The sequence below is a fragment of the Takifugu flavidus genome, chromosome 17, assembly GCF_003711565.1.
Source record: "Takifugu flavidus isolate HTHZ2018 chromosome 17, ASM371156v2, whole genome shotgun sequence".
NCBI lineage: Eukaryota > Metazoa > Chordata > Actinopteri > Tetraodontiformes > Tetraodontidae > Takifugu > Takifugu flavidus.
Genome location: NC_079536.1, coordinates 1,413,406 through 1,428,907, shown reverse-complemented (window position 1 = coordinate 1,428,907; position 15,502 = coordinate 1,413,406). Strand labels below are relative to the sequence as shown.

The window sequence follows — 15,502 nt, the reverse complement described above, 5'->3', positions numbered from 1 at the left end:
AATAATAAATCAATATCATCCCGGGGGCCATAGAAAACCCTCGACCTTGACTCTGACATATGAGCTTTAAATGATTTCTTTTGACTCCCATTTATTTGGCTGTTTGGATATCATCTTTGCTAGTGTGTGTGTGCGCGCGCACGCTCTATGGAACTGGCATAAAGGATGTTAAAATTAGTCTAAATTAAATAAAAATGCATCCATTCATCATTCCCAACAGGCGGTGTTTGATTAGAAACTCTTTCTGAACTCTGGTGCTCTGAAACATCTCTGCTTCCATTTTCAGCTGTTTTTATTCTCAACAACATCAAATCATCCATCCAAATCGTGGTCCTGTTGGACCACCAAAGGACAAACACTTTCCATTTAGCACGGACAAAAAAAACCAAATCCTGTTTAGCAATGAAGCTGTGGGGAGAGTTTGAGGAGCGTTTCTGAGGAACACGCTGCCATATTGGGTCCAAGCTGCTGGGGTTTTTGTTGTTCCAGGTGAATCGGTGGGCAGCGGCGTTACCGCCTGGCTCTGCCCCCCCCCCCCCCTCTCTCCCCGTGGTCGTGGTCACGCCGGGCATCTTTACTGGTCCCGTTTTAAACAGGTTCTGTTGGGAACAGGTGTTCTCCAGAACTGTATTCCAGGCTGCTGTGCTGAAGGGCTGTTTTCAGTAGCAATAGAGCCAGAGTGTGCCTGCTCCATATGAACCCCCCCAGGCCGTGCTTTCCTCCTGGCTGAGCCATAATCAGCTCTGGATGGACTGGTTCACGCTTGGACTGAGTCAAGATTTGATAGCTTGACTGATTCTTACAGTTTTTGATCAAAGCCCCATCTGCTGATTCCAGGAGATCTTAAAGGATCTCAGAGCTTCAGATTTATGAAGCCTGCTCAGCCCCCGGCAGCGCTGATGAAACCATTTCATTCCTTCAAAAAAGCAGAACATGAAGCTCCAGAAAAGGTTTTTGTATCAAGTTTCCAACAGAACGAGGACAAGTGGGTAAAAGCGCCACTTTAAAGCCTCCAGGCCTCAGAAAACATCCACCTTTAGGATGCCTGACTTTAGAGGATCGTCGGTTCGCTCCGAGCACAAGAACAAACATGTTTAACCTCAGTCCAAGAACATCTGACCTGAAATGATCAAAAACCTTCAGCGTAAAAAGATGGTGGAGAGAAAGCTGCTGGGAGGTTCTCAGAAGAGAAGTGGCATTAAAGCCAGCTGGAAGAGTCCAGCCTGCTTCCTGCTCCTCCAAACAGGCGTCTCCACACCAACACTGAGGAACACGGGCTTCTGTTCTTCCTTCTTCTCTTCTGACTATTGTGTGTTTGATGAATGCAGCATCCACTCACTGCCCCCCCCCCCCCCCCCCCCCATTTACACTGCTCCTGGTTTCACAATGGTCGTCAAACTGGTTTCACCAGCTTCACATCAGTCGCTCAGAAAGCTCAGATTTGGAGATAGTTGCCTTTTTCGGATTGTCTCGCCCCGAATTTCAGATGGGAAGAAGTTTTTTCTTTTTCCTTTGGAAGACAAAATGTTGAACGTGATAATTTCTGAAGAGATGAAAATACGACACTAGAGGTCAGAAGGTTGGGCGGAAGTTTTCTGGTCTTGTGGAAGGATGAAACCTTTGAACTCTGACGGTTCAAAGCTGAAGAATGAGATGATCCCCCAAAGGGATGGCGAGGTCCAGACAATAAACCTGAGTGTTTTTGTGTCCGGTTATTAACATGTTCCATGCTTTTCCTTCTGCAACAGTTCATCACACCTGCTCAGGGAAACCTCGGTGTAAAGGAGGTGAAGCCGTGCCTCAGCCACTCTACTTTGGTGTTTTAGAAACTAACAGTTATTATATGAATATACAGTGTGCACGTACGCGCACACGTGTGTATAAACACTTAATACACGCAGATACGTGTCTGTATATAAACCAGATCCTCCTGTAATAAAGAACTAAAGGCTGACTGTTGTCACGTGACCTGTCTCCGTCTGTGTCCGATGATGGAACCTGCCGGGAACATCTGGTCCACAGAAAAAGCAAAACAGCTCACAGAACTGGCCCAGTTTAGACCCAAAAATGACAATAAACAATGAAAATGTGTGACGCAGTAGAAAAATGGATGAACTTTCTATTGGTCTTTGACAGTTTCAGTCGTCATCTGAATTAATCAGAAATATTCAAACCAACAAACTACACACAGAACCGCAAAGTTTAGAGCTTAAAGGGAGTGACAGGTGAAGATTTAAAGCTCAACGCAGCTGAAGAAGTTCCAAAAAGGAGAAATATCATGTGGCGCTTTACCGCCACCCGGTGGACACGCGTGGAACTGCAGACAATAGTCAAACGCGCTCCGACACATTCTGACCTCTGCTGCTCCTCCTGGACTCCAGGGCTGCAGAAATATGCTGCTTTTACAAGTCTTTTAAAATCTGTGAAGCATCATAAATCTTATTTATTTAACCAGGTTGAATAATGGTGGAGAATGGTTTCCGAAAAGCGTCTTTATTTTAAAGTGAACAAGAACAGTTCGGTCCGCGTTCACAGAGAGGCGGAGAGACCTCGAGAGAGACCAAAACACGTCCGCTCGGAAAACTCTCAAAAATAGTCAAGCCACAGAAGTCAGGGTTTGGCGATGAGGACGAAAACACTCCGCCGCTGGCAGACGGGAGTTCTGTCCTTAAATCTAACGGGAGATTGAAGAGAGACCGCGCAGGTGCGTGTGTCTGCGGGGCCAGCTGCGGCTGATGAGCGGCTCCTCCACGCCCCCTGCAGGTAGACACCAGCAACAACGGTCCCAGAAACTAGGAACCCAACAAACGAGTTTTTAAAAGTATTCCTTTCAGACTGAGCAGGAAGACTGAAGACCGACAAGGTGAGTGGAAACGAAGAGCATTATTGAAAAGAATTGACAGTTGTGTTGGAGATAAAGTCAAGATTTGAATCAACTAGACTTCATATTTAGTTTTAGCACAAAACATCATTATGCATTATAAATGAATAGGTCTTATTTAACTTTCTTATAGTCTGGCTTTAGTTATAGTTGAATAGTCTTTCTAAGTGAAGTTTAGTTTATTTTTCTGCTCTTTGCTACTGATCCTAAAAGAACTTTAAACCCTCCCAGAATTTTTAATGGTAGTAATATATACGCCATATAAATCTGTTGATTAGGTTTTAAAAGTGAAAGTATTCTGTTCAGACAAAGCAGGAAGACCGACATTTTGTTCAACAGTCCAGGTTACAGCTGGATATTTTGGTATTACCTGTCAAACAACATCTAATCGTGGGCAAGTTAACATCTCTCAGCCGGGCCAATTTAAGACAATAAACTAAATAAATAAATCCACACAGGATCACAGGACACCAACAGGATTTTGGGTTCATGTTGCACGTTTTCTCACAGTGGTTTATTGTTCTATGTTGTGGAACCACTGTGAAAGAAATGCAGGAGTGGGTGTCATTTCTTTCATCTATTTTAAATAGAGCAGTGATCTTTGAGGACTTGGATCATAGAAATAATTGAAGAGGGGAACAAAGGAGGGAAGTTAAAAAGTCCTGACTAGTATGTTTATGTAGCACCAAATCATTTAGTGGCTGAGCTGAAGACAGTCCTTTCACCATGTTGGCCTGTGGAAAACCAGTGTTGTCGGCCCGATGGACCAGCGTCCCTGTCGTTGCCGGACCACCGTTGGCCACCAGTTGGGTTTTTGGGATCAAAGTGGGGGCGTTTCCTGTATCCGGTTCTCCTCACGGATCCATGACTACAACATGTTGCTGCAAGTGCAGAGACGTTTGCTCTGGAAAGAACTTTAGAGCACATTCAGTGCTGCAGGATGAGGGGCTGGAAAAGGTGCCAGTTCTTTTCTCACTGCAGGGAACAGTTAAAAAAGCAGCCTTAAACTCTGAAAACATGAAAATGATACAGAGACCTCATTGATTTATTGATTCAGTTGTTATCCAGAATGTATTAGAAATGTTCCTGTTTGATAAAAATGCAGTGAATTGGGATTATTGAACTACAACCTCTACAGATTATTTACCTTCATCACAGTCTCATCACTATTTCTGATGTTTCCTCAGATGGAGGACAGGACAGAGCAGAGTCCACAGTGCCCAGCTGTGTGTCCCTGCAGAGTGACCGGTCCAAAGGCGACCCTTTAAAGTTTGGTATTGGACCTCAAGGCTCACCTTTAAAGTAAGGTTTTCTGAACCACATAACTCTGCCTTAGAACATTTCACAACCATACAAAACATCATTTTGTAGGTATTAGCCTCCACTATCGTGAAAAATGAAATTCATCAGGTCCTTAAAATGAAACGGTGCACCAACATGTCAGGCGTTCGCTCCCATTAACTCCCATGTTAATTTTAGTGTGGTAAATCTTTTAAAACTGAAAATTGCTTCTGTTTTTAACTGGTCATTTCTCCTACATGGGTTAACATCATCTCACAAAAATTCATAGGCATATATTTTAAAGTTCCCCAACAATATCCATCATTGCAGAGTGCTACAGCTCTCCATTTAGATACGGATGTCCCCCGCCTCCCCCGGGACATGGTCAAAGCTCTCCCGGAGGGGTGAGTTGAAGCTCCTTCTGACAAGAGACTCCGCCAGCGTTCCCAGCAGACCCTCACAACACGTTTGGGTCTGCCGGGTCTGTCCGGCATCCTTCCCCACCATCGGAGCCAACTCACCACCAGGTGGTGATCAGTTGACAGCTCCGCCCCCCTCTTCACCCGAGTGTCCAGAACATGCGGCCGCAAATCCGATGACGCGACCACAAAGTCGATCATCGATCTGCGGCCTAAGGCGTCCTGGTGCCAAGTGCACATGTGGACGCCTTTATGCCTGAACAAGATGTTTGTTATGGACAATCTGAGACGAGCACAGAAGTCCAATACCCTCCTGGGCTACCACCTTATCGTGGTGGAGGGGTTTGACTGTCCCAATGATCCTGGGAGCTCCGTTGTCTGGGGCTTTTTGCCCCTGGTAGGGCCACCCATGGCAAACAGGTCCTAGGTGAGGACCAGACAAAGCGTAGCCCAGGACCCCCTAATGAAGAAAAACAATATTGGTCTCAAGTTTCCCTTGCCCGGATGCAGGTCACCGGGGCCCCCTCCTGGAGCCAGGCCTGGGGCCGGGGCACGTTGGCGAGCGCCTGGTGGCCGGACCTCTGCCCATGGAGTCCGGCCGGGCACAGCCCGAAGAGAGGCAACATGGGACCCCCTTCCCGTGGGCTCTCCACCTGCAGGAGGGGCCAGTGGGGGTCGGGTGGGTGCATTGTGTGTGGGTAGCGGCCGAAGGCAGGGACCTTGGCGGTCTGATCCCCGGCTACAGAAACTGGCTCTAGGGACATGGAATGTGACCTCTCTGGTGGGAAAGGAGCCTGAGCTGGTGCGCGAGGTTGAGAAGTTCCGACTAGATATAGTCGGCCTCACCTCGACGCACGGCAAGGGCTCTGGAACCAGTCTTCTCGAGAGGGGTTGGACTCTCTACCACTATGGAGTTGCCGATGGTGAGAGGCGACGGGCAGGGGGGGCAATTCTGGTTGCTCCCTGGCTCAGTGCCTGGATATTGGAGTTTACCCCGGTGGATGAGAGGGTAGCCTCCCTTCGCCTTCGGGTGGGGGGACGGATCCTGTGGCCCAAACAGCAGTTCAGCGTATCCACCCTTTTTGGAGTCCTGAGAGGGAGAATGTATTAGAAATGTTCCTGTTTGATAAAAATGCAGTGAATTGGGATTATTTAACTACAACCTCTACAGATTATTTACCTTCATCACAGTCTCATCACTATTTCTGATGTTTCCTCAGGATGGACGAGGACAGAGCAGAGTCCACAGTGTCCAGCTGTGTGTCCCTGAAGAGTGACCAGTCCAAAGACTACCCTTTAAAGTTTGGTATTGGACCTCAAGGCTCACCTTTAAAGTAAGGTTTTCTGAACCACATAACTCTGCCTTAGAACATTTCACAACCATACAAAACATCATTTTGTGGTATTAGCCTCCACTATCATGAAAAATGAAATTCATCAGGTCCTTAAAATGAAATGGTACACCAACATGTCAGGCGTTCGCTCCCATTAACTCCCATGTTAATTAGTGTGGTGGTAAATTTTTAAAACTGAAAATTGCTTCTGTTTTTAACTGGTCATTTCTCCTACATGGGTTAACATCATCTCACAAAAATTCATAGGCATATATTTTAAAGTTCCCCAACAATATCCATCATTGCAGAGTGCTCCAGCTCTCCATTTAGATACGGATGTCCCCCGCCTCCCCCGGGACATGGTCAAAGCTCTCCCGGGGGGTGAGTTGAAGCTCCTTCTGACAAGAGACTCTGCCAGGCGTTCCCAGCAGACCCTCACAACACGTTTGGGTCTGCCGGGTCTGTCCGGCATCCTTCCCCACCATCGGAGCCAACTCACCACCAGGTGGTGATCAGTTGACAGCTCCACCCCCCTCTTCACCCGAGTGTCCAGAACATGCGGCCGCAAATCCGATGACGCGACCACAAAGTCGATCATCGATCTGCGGCCTAAGGCGTCCTGGTGCCAAGTGCACATGTGGACGCCTTTATGCCTGAACAAGATGTTTGTTATGGACAATCTGAGATGAGCACAGAAGTCCAATACCCTCCTGGGCTACCACCTTATCGTGGTGGAGGGGTTTGACTGTCCCAATGATCCTAGGAGCTCCGTTGTCTGGGGCTTTATGCCCCTGGTAGGGCCACCCATTGCAAACAGGTCCTAGGTGAGGGACCAGACAAAGCGTAGCCCAGGACCCCCTAATGAAGAAAAACAATATTGGTCTCAAGTTTCCCTTGCCCGGATGCAGGTCACCGGGGCCCCCTCCTGGAGCCAGGCCTGGGGCCGGGGCACGTTGGCGAGCGCCTGGTGGCCGGACCTCTGCCCATGGAGTCCAGCCGGGCACAGCCCGAAGAGGCAACATGGGACCCCCTTCCTGTGGGCTCACCACCTGCAGGAGGCGCCAGTGGGGGTCGGGTGCATTGTGTGTTGGGTAGCGGCCGAAGGCAGGGACCTTGGCGGTCTGATCCCCGGCTGCAGAAACTGGCTCTAGGGACATGGAATGTGACCTCTCTGGTGGGAAAGGAGCCTGAGCTGGTGCGCGAGGTTGAGAAGTTCCGACTAGATATAGTCGGCCTCACCTCGACGCACGGCAAGGGCTCTGGAACCAGTCTTCTCGAGAGGGGTTGGACTCTCTAACACTATGGAGTTGCCGATGGTGAGAGGCGACGGGCAGGGGGGGCAATTCTGGTTGCTCCCCGGCTCAGTGCCTGGATATTGGAGTTTACCCCGGTGGATGAGAGGGTAGCCTCCCTTCGCCTTCGGGTGGGGGGACGGATCCTGTGGTCCAAACAGCAGTTCAGCGTATCCACCCTTTTTGGAGTCCTTAGAGGGAGTGCTGGAGAGTGCTCCTCCTGGGGGCTCCCTCGTCCTCCTGGGTGACTTCAATGCTCATGTCGGCAGCGACAGTAAGACCTGGAGAGGTGTGATTGGGAAGAACGGCCCCCTGATCTGAAATGTTCCTGTTTGATAAAAATGCAGTGAATTGGGATTATTTAACTACAACCTCTACAGATTATTTACCTTCATCACAGTCTCATGATATTTCTGATGTTTCCTCAGGATGGACGAGGACAGAGCAGAGTCCACAGTGCCCAGCTGTGTGTCCCTGAAGAGTGACATGTCCAAAGATGCACCAATAAAATTCAGAAGTTCAGACAAAATGTAAGAAAACTAAAGCGTGATGATGTGTTTGTGTGCCAGCTGTTAGTCACATTAACAGCAGCAGGTTGTGAGTTTATTATTGGAGATGTTTAACACTTAAACCTCAGACAGTCATATAGTTACAGACTTAATGTGAATATTGTTGATTAGAAACAAGAATCATGTTTAAACTGAAAGATGAATTCAGACATAAATGCTGGAACAATATTGAGTCTTGATCAGGTTCTTTCATCCTATAAATCAAAGGACTAATAGAGATGTGTTTCATAGTGAGAGGGGGGAGCACATCCTATCAAACTGGGACCAGTCAGCTCCACCAGGAGAGTCCTCTTGTTCACAATCTGGAAGCAGATCTGGAGATGCTGAAATGAAGCCCAAACAAAGTAAAATTGTTCAATATAAAATTGAACTTGTGATGTCATGAATTTGTAGTTGTGTTGATGATTTATTATAGATGGAAATCATTGGTTTACTTATGTTCAGGAAGTGATCTGCAGGAGGTGATAGAAGGTCATAAGATGAGTCTGAAGAGAAGATGTGAACATGTGACTGAAGGAACTAATGAAGCAGGAAGTGGAACCCTGCTGAACAAGATCTACACTGAGCTCTACATCACTGAGGGACAAAGTGAGGAGGTGGACACACAACATGAGGTGAGACAGCTTGAAGAACCTCCAAGAAGAACATCCAGGACACTCCCATCAAGTGCCAGGACATCTTCAAAGTCTTATCTGAGCAACAGAGACACATCAGAGTGGTTCTGACCAACGGTGTCGCCGGCGTTGGAAAAACCTTCTCAGTGCAGAAGTTCAGTCTGGACTGGGCAGAAGGTTTGGAGAACCAAGACATCAGTCTGGTGCTTCCGCTCTCATGCAGGGAGCTGAACTTGATCAGAGATGAGCAGCACAGTCTTCTCTCACTGCTTCATGTTTTCCATCCAACATTACAGAAGATCAGAGCAGAAGATCTGACTGTCTGGAAACTTCTGTTCATCTTTGATGGCCTGGATGAAAGCAGGTTTTCACTGGATTTCAACAACCATCAGCTCATCTCTGATGTCACACAAGTATCGTCCGTTGGCGTGCTCCTGGTGAACCTCATCCAGGGGAACCTGCTTCCCTCAGCTCTCATCTGGATCACCTCCAGACCTGCAGCAGCCTATCAGATTCCTCCCCGTGTGTTGACAGGATCACAGAAGTACGAGGCTTCACTGACTCCCAGAAGGAGGAGTACTTCAGGAGGAGGTTCAGTGATGAAGATCTGTCCCAGAGAATCATCTCACACATCAAGGCCTCCAGGAGCCTCCACATCATGTGTCTGATCCCAGTTTTCTGCTGGATCACTGCTATAGTTCTGGAGGACATGATGACCACAGACCAGAGAGGAGAGCTGCCCAAAACCCTGACTGACCTCTACTCACACTTCCTGATGGTTCAGATAAAGAGGAAGAAGCAGAAGTATGGAGGAAAGCAGAGACCAGGGAAACTGACTAAGGCTGATAAAAAACTCCTTCTGAAGTTGGGTCGGCTGGCGTTTGAACATCTGGAGAAAGGAAACATCATGTTCTACTCAGAAGACCTGGAGCGATGTGGACTGGACGTCTCCGAGGTGTCGGTTGTGTACTCAGGAGTTTGTACAGAGATCTTCAAAAGAGAGAGTGTGATCTTCCAGAAATCAGTCTACTGCTTTGTTCATCTGAGCATTCAGGAGTTTCTGGCTGCCGTCTACATGTTCCACCGTTACACCAGGAAAGACACAGCGGTTATGAATCAGTTCCTAAAATATTCGAAAACAAACCACTTTTCCTGTTTTACATGGTTGTTCACAAATTACGATCCAGTCACATCTCTTGATGACTTCCTCAGGAGAGCACTAATGAAATCTCTTGAAAGTAAAAATGGCCACCTGGACTTGTTTGTTCGCTTCCTTCATGGTCTCTCTCTGGAGTCCAATCAGAGGATCTTGGGTGGACTGTTGGATCAGACGGAGAACACCCAGAAACCATCCAGAAGGTCCTCAACAACCTGAAGGAGGAGAACAGTGATGAAATCTCCCCAGACAGAAGCATCAACATCTTCCACTGTCTGATGGAGATGAAGGATCAGTCAGTCCATCAGGAGATCCAAGAGTTCCTGAAGTCAGAGAAGAAATCAGAGAGGGAACTGTCAGAGATCCACTGTTCAGCTCTGGCCTACCTGCTGCAGATGTCAGAGGAGGTTCTGGATGACCTGAACCTGCAGCAGTACAACACCTCAGATGAGGGACGACGTCGCCTGATTCCAGCTGTGAGGAACTGCAGGAAGGTCGAGTGAGTAAAGATTTTTGGGGCCGGACATCGGCGTTTAAATCAACCGAGTCGATCATGTCAGGTAGCAATACCCCCTCCAGTGGTCATTCCTTCAATTCTTTATCTCCATTGCAGCGTCCATAAATTAAAAACAACAACAATTCATCCAGAAATGTTCAACACTGGCTGGATATAAGTTCAAAGTTCAATCCAGACAAACCAACATAAGGCAGGAATAATAGGAGCCACAAGTTAACTGACTATCATGAAATTACTGTCATGTCATTAAATAACTTTTGTTTGTTTGTATACATCGTATTCAAACACATTTTAACTAATGACACGTGACTATTTTGCTTCATTTGTTCAACGTAAAAACAGCCGGCCTCGTTGGCTTAAATGGGTGTTTTAGGTCTTTGTGGCGGTTCCGTTTGGAGCCTTTATGTGACCCACAAAGTTGTTTGAGCCTTTCCACACCCGTTAGGTGGCAACTTCATCACTAGCAACAAAAGGTGCAGTGAAAATGATTTGAAGGAAAACAGGCAGATATAACAGAAGCTGAGGGCAATTGATGCAACCAGAGACTCTGATGTCATCGATCGGATCGCTGAATTAAGACTTGACGCACGATCGTACAAATTGGATGAAATGCAAAATATCCAAAGAGCCGATAGACAGATAAAAAGATGCACGTTTCTTTAAACCATTTGCTATAATCATTTTAAATATTGAGTAATTATGAGCAGTTCTAAAATAAGACAAATGTTAAGAATAATTCAGTTGCATTTCAGATCTGATGGTCGTTCAAACTGTTGCTCTACGGTGTTGAATTTAGCTTTTCCAGGAAATGAGCTACATTTGTGTTTAGGTAGATTCTCAGATAAGTTGATTAGAAATCCCAAAGTTTGACTCACTATTTTTGTTTCATACACAACAGACTGTCTGGTAGTTTTCTTTCAAAGAGTCATTGGGAAGTTGTGGCCTCAGCAATGACGTCAAACCCTTCTCATCTACGGGAGCTGAGCTTAATCTGGAACCAAAGCCTGACAGATGCCGGAGTAAAGTTACTGTCTTCTGCAATGATGCATCCAAACTGCAGACTGGAGACGCTCAGGTCAGGAGGCCTCTGTTGGTCTTTTCTAAATTTCTTTACATTTTCTGCTTTTCTCTTCATTTTCATATTTAGAAATGTGTTTTTATTTGCCCCATTTATTCCTTTTCCAGGTTGTCACACTGTAGTTTATCTGAGCTCAGCTGTGACTCTCTGGCCTCGGCGCTGAAGTCCAATCCCTCCCATCTGAGGATTCTGGACCTGAGTGGGAACCAGCTGCAGGATCCAGCAGTGAAGCAGCTCTGTGGTATTCCCCAGGATCCTCTCTGTAAGCTGGAGACTCTCAGGTCAGTCAGAGATGATCCAGTACTTTCCCAGGTGTAACTAGTTAGACAATAACTGTTTCCATGTTTGATCTTTGTTATAAACGTAGTGTTACAGTTCTCAGAAAAAAGACCACACAGGACAGATTTGCAGTATTAAATTGGTTGTGGAAATCTGCCCCATGTGAGGATGGTCATCAATGACTAGAAAGGAAGTATCAGTTGTAGATTTGTCTTGTTTTATTTTAGGCTGGCCACAAAACCGCCCAAACATTCAGACAATCAAACATGGTTCTTCCTGTCTTTTAAAGATCAGAAGGAAAACTAGAAAACCCCAAAAGAAAGCTGCTGCAGTGTGCCATGCCCCTTCTCTACTGAGAAAAGCCATCCCAAAAAAGAGAAAAGCCCAAGTGTGAAGTGAGCACCCTGTTAAACCTTGGTACCGAAAGCCTGCAGTCATTCTCATCTTAGGTGGCTTCATTCCAGCCAGAAGCCCAAACCTGCCTCCCTCTTAAAGGGGCAGCAGGTCAGTCCAACCACAGAAACCTTCATGAAGATCTGAAGCTTTCAGCATCCACAATTGTTGCACCTCACTTCCATTGGAGTCCAAATCAGAAGTCAACAAGTTGATTCTACACCGATTCTACACAATGCAACCATTTTAAAAAGGTTTCCATGCATACGTTTTAACACATTTTGATATAAATCTGTTTGTTCATCGCCTCCTTCTTTTGTAATGGTCATTAAAGAAAATGACCTTATTTGAGTTTTTCTCCTCACAAATATGACTTTCTATGAACGATGCAATAAATGCAGCTTGCAATCTAAGACAATATGGAAGTATGTGTATATAATAGTAGTGGAAGTAGTTCATAAAATAATACATTTTCTCTTCTAATCGAATCTCTCTAAGTTATTAAAGAAAAAGCTGCTCTTAGTCAACAACATCTAAGACATCAACCAAAAATCCTAATTTTCTATAATATAATATAAAACAGTAGAGAAGACTCTTTCTGCAGAGACACTGGTGGCAGGAATGCAGAAGTATCACTTGCTCAACTTGGAAGGTGGAGCAGAAACCACCAGCTGAGAAGGTCCTCAGCGAGAGGAAGTGGTGGAGAACCATGAAACTTGCTCAGGTCCACCTCAGCTCCAGAGACGGGCTGAGCTGGAGCTGTGGCACCAGGTATCGCCCAGAAGAGCCTCCAACAAACAAGCTCTTCTCTTGGGAGGAGAGGGCTTTGAATCTCAGCTCAGTGTGCTTGTCTCTAGTAGGTGGCAGCTGCACCTTTTCCTGAGGTCCTTGTTGATGCCCTGAGGGGAATTGATGCTCCTGCAATGTTTTCTGGCAGCATTGAGCTTGCAGTGGGGCAATCAAACACACTGTGGGGTGGCTCTCTTTCCTTCTCTCATCTGGAGAACAAGTGACACCAGCTGCCAATCATTGTTGGAGAAATGTGCAGTCAGGGGAATGATGCGTCCCGACTATAGCCACCCTTCCAGCATCCAGCAGTGTCTAAAACCTTTGATTTGGTTTCACCAGAGAGTGTAGGGATTGCAGGGTCGCTGCAGCATCGCCCACAAGCTGTCAGGAGTGGGTCGCTTTGTCCCAACTCCTGACAAGAGTTGAGTGCTATTGAGAAATGTGGTTTCACAAACTTGGAAGGTATTTTGACCTACACACACTTTACATACGGTGTAGATCTTGTCCAACCGCCCTGAAAGAACCCAAAATACGAACATACGGCAGATAAGCCGGTGCAGGACCAGAGGTTTGTTGCTTGTAAGCTGTGTTTTGCTCTGGTACATGTTGATTTTTATTTGTCTTCTCTCAAAATAATTGTTATTTTAGACTAAGTAGCTGCAGTTTATCCAAGATCAGCTGTGATTCTGTGGCCTCAGCTCTGAAGTCCAACCTCTCCCATCTGAGGGTTCTGGACCTGAGCTCCAACACGTTGCAGGATTCAGGAGTGAAGCGGCTCTGTTCTGGACTGGAGAGTCCAAACTGTAAACTGGAGAGGCTCAGGTCAGTCTTCATTTTTCTACCTATATACCAGCTGCTAAGATGGTGAAGTGAGGCTGTTCTCAACACTGCTGTGATGCACGATATTAAAAAAAATTCCTTGTAATATCGTGAATTCAGGTCTGACCCAACTAAGAACTAACGTAGGTTTAGTACTGACGCAGATAACATGCAGACCTGCACCGTATAACCTCATCCTGCATTTTTCAGATTGATTGACTGCAGATTATCAGAGATCAGCTGTGGCTCTCTGGCCTCGACGCTGAGGTCCAATCCCTCCCATCTCAGAGAACTGGACCTGAGTAAGAACCAGCTGAAGGATCCAGGAGTGAAGCTGCTCTGTGGTTTTCTCCACTTTCCAAACTGCCGACTGGAAACTCTGAGGTAAACACCATTCTCAAAAATGTCCATTATTCCATCCGAGGGTCCTCACACTTTCTGAGTGTGTGTGTTGTGCCCAGTTCCTTCAGGAGGGAGGGCCACACGGGGACCACTTATTCATGATAAATTGATTTAAGGACAATGAAAAAGCCGACAGATGGTAACCAAAATTAGACAAAACTAGGTGAGGGTGCCTGGTAGACACCAGCCAACGAGGAGGGAGATGGTGAGGGAGACAGGAAGTCATCTAAGACAGGTTGTGCCTTTAAAGATGAGCCACAGGTGAGATGGGAGGGAAAGAGGTGGGAGAACCTGGGAAAAGTGAGGGCCAGAACAATATATATTCTCCTTGGAACAGTGCAAACCTGAGAGGTTGGAATTGTGGTAATTACATATTACTATCATTTTTTAACCTGTAACTAAATTAAATATTTACAGATCATGTCTTTGATTAACCTTTCAGATTAATACTGGTTTCACTTATAACCTTATAAAAGTTTCCCTTCTTTATTTAGATTAAGGAGCTGCAGCTTATCTAAGATCAGCTGGGCTGTCTGGCCTCGGCGCTGAGGTCCAATCCCTCCCATCTCAGAGAACTGGACCTGAGTCAGAACCAGCTGAAGGATCCAGGAGTGAAGCTGCTGTCTGATCTCGTAGAGAATCCACACTATGGGCTGGAGACATTGAGACGGTAGCTGGTTGAAGCCAGTCAACTCCGCTCATCTGCTGCATCACTCACTGACCACTGGTGAAGAGCATCTGTGGAAACATCTGCCGTCTACTCCGTCCATAGATGAAGAATTCAGTTTTTAAAAAGCGGTGGTGGACTTTCAGGAGATCAGTCGATGGTCGACAAAGCAGAAGCAGCTTCGCCTTGAAGTTAAATTAGTTCCTGGTATCACACAATGCTTCTTTATAAAGTTCTAAATGGCTCCTCGGCCACTCTTAGAAGCATGAAAACATTCTCTTAATTGTCTCTTCAAATGTCTGTATTATACGTTACTATTTTACATCATGCCTTCAGAATCTTTAGGGTTTAGTATTTACTGTATCTGTGACATGGAGCATTGGAATATTTCAGCTGCAGCCAGCAAAAACCCATCAGAATGACGGCTATCGGTGGGAACCGCAGGTCATTTGACTTTAGTCAATCTGTTCAATGTTATAGGATTTATTGCAATCTAATAAAAACAAATAATAAATGTGGGAAATAGGAATAATAAGAAGCAAAATGACCAAATAAAATTCCCATGAATACTGTAAATTTAAAGATGTCAAGAATGGAATATCAGCTTAAATGGAATCAAACATAAAGTGAAAAGGCCTTTAAGTTTACTGCAAAAATAAACACAAAATCAAGAGCAACACGCGCCAAAAACGTCTCGTTCTCTCTTCTGTCTCCACTCATTCTTTTATATTCTCTTAAGATAATGGGGACGGGGTCGTGTGATAAAAAAACAACCTAATTGGGGACTATATTTTTGTTGCAAGAACTTTGGCTCTTCAGAAGTTTCTATGTTAGCTTCCACAGATTGTGCATCCACTAAAAACTCAGTGTTTTTGAGGAACTACCAGGAGTGGCTGGAGTGGAGGCCAATGACGCTATAGCTACATATAGGTACATATAGATCACCGTTATCCTCAACCCAAAAGACCACCAGTTGGCGCAGCAATACTAAAGATAGGAGGTTGTTGTCGTT

At 45.9% G+C, this 15,502-nt stretch overlaps 1 protein-coding gene and 1 long non-coding RNA gene across 8 annotated transcripts in view; one reads left to right on the top strand and one right to left on the bottom strand.

The window, feature by feature from the left end:
- LOC130514229 (NACHT, LRR and PYD domains-containing protein 14-like) overlaps positions 1–15,502 on the top strand; it is a 115,752-nt gene that overhangs the window by 50,689 nt on the left and 49,561 nt on the right. For 3 of the 7 annotated variants that reach the window (XM_057013710.1, XM_057013709.1, XM_057013708.1), the window contains exons 3-4: positions 5,802–5,915; positions 7,636–7,737. In XM_057013710.1, coding sequence (XP_056869690.1) covers positions 5,802–5,915; positions 7,636–7,737 — 216 coding nt within the window. Of the gene's footprint in view, positions 1–5,801; positions 5,916–7,635; positions 7,738–13,250; positions 13,425–13,631; positions 13,806–15,502 lie in introns of all 7 variants that reach the window. The other 4 variants (XM_057013706.1, XM_057013707.1, XM_057013713.1 and 1 more) reach the window with 2 other exon arrangements.
- LOC130514240 (uncharacterized) lies at positions 3,556–8,104 on the bottom strand. Its single transcript, XR_008946964.1, has 2 exons — positions 7,597–8,104; positions 3,556–3,856 (listed from the first exon to the last, which is right to left on the bottom strand). It is a non-coding gene; the product is annotated as an uncharacterized LOC130514240 (long non-coding RNA).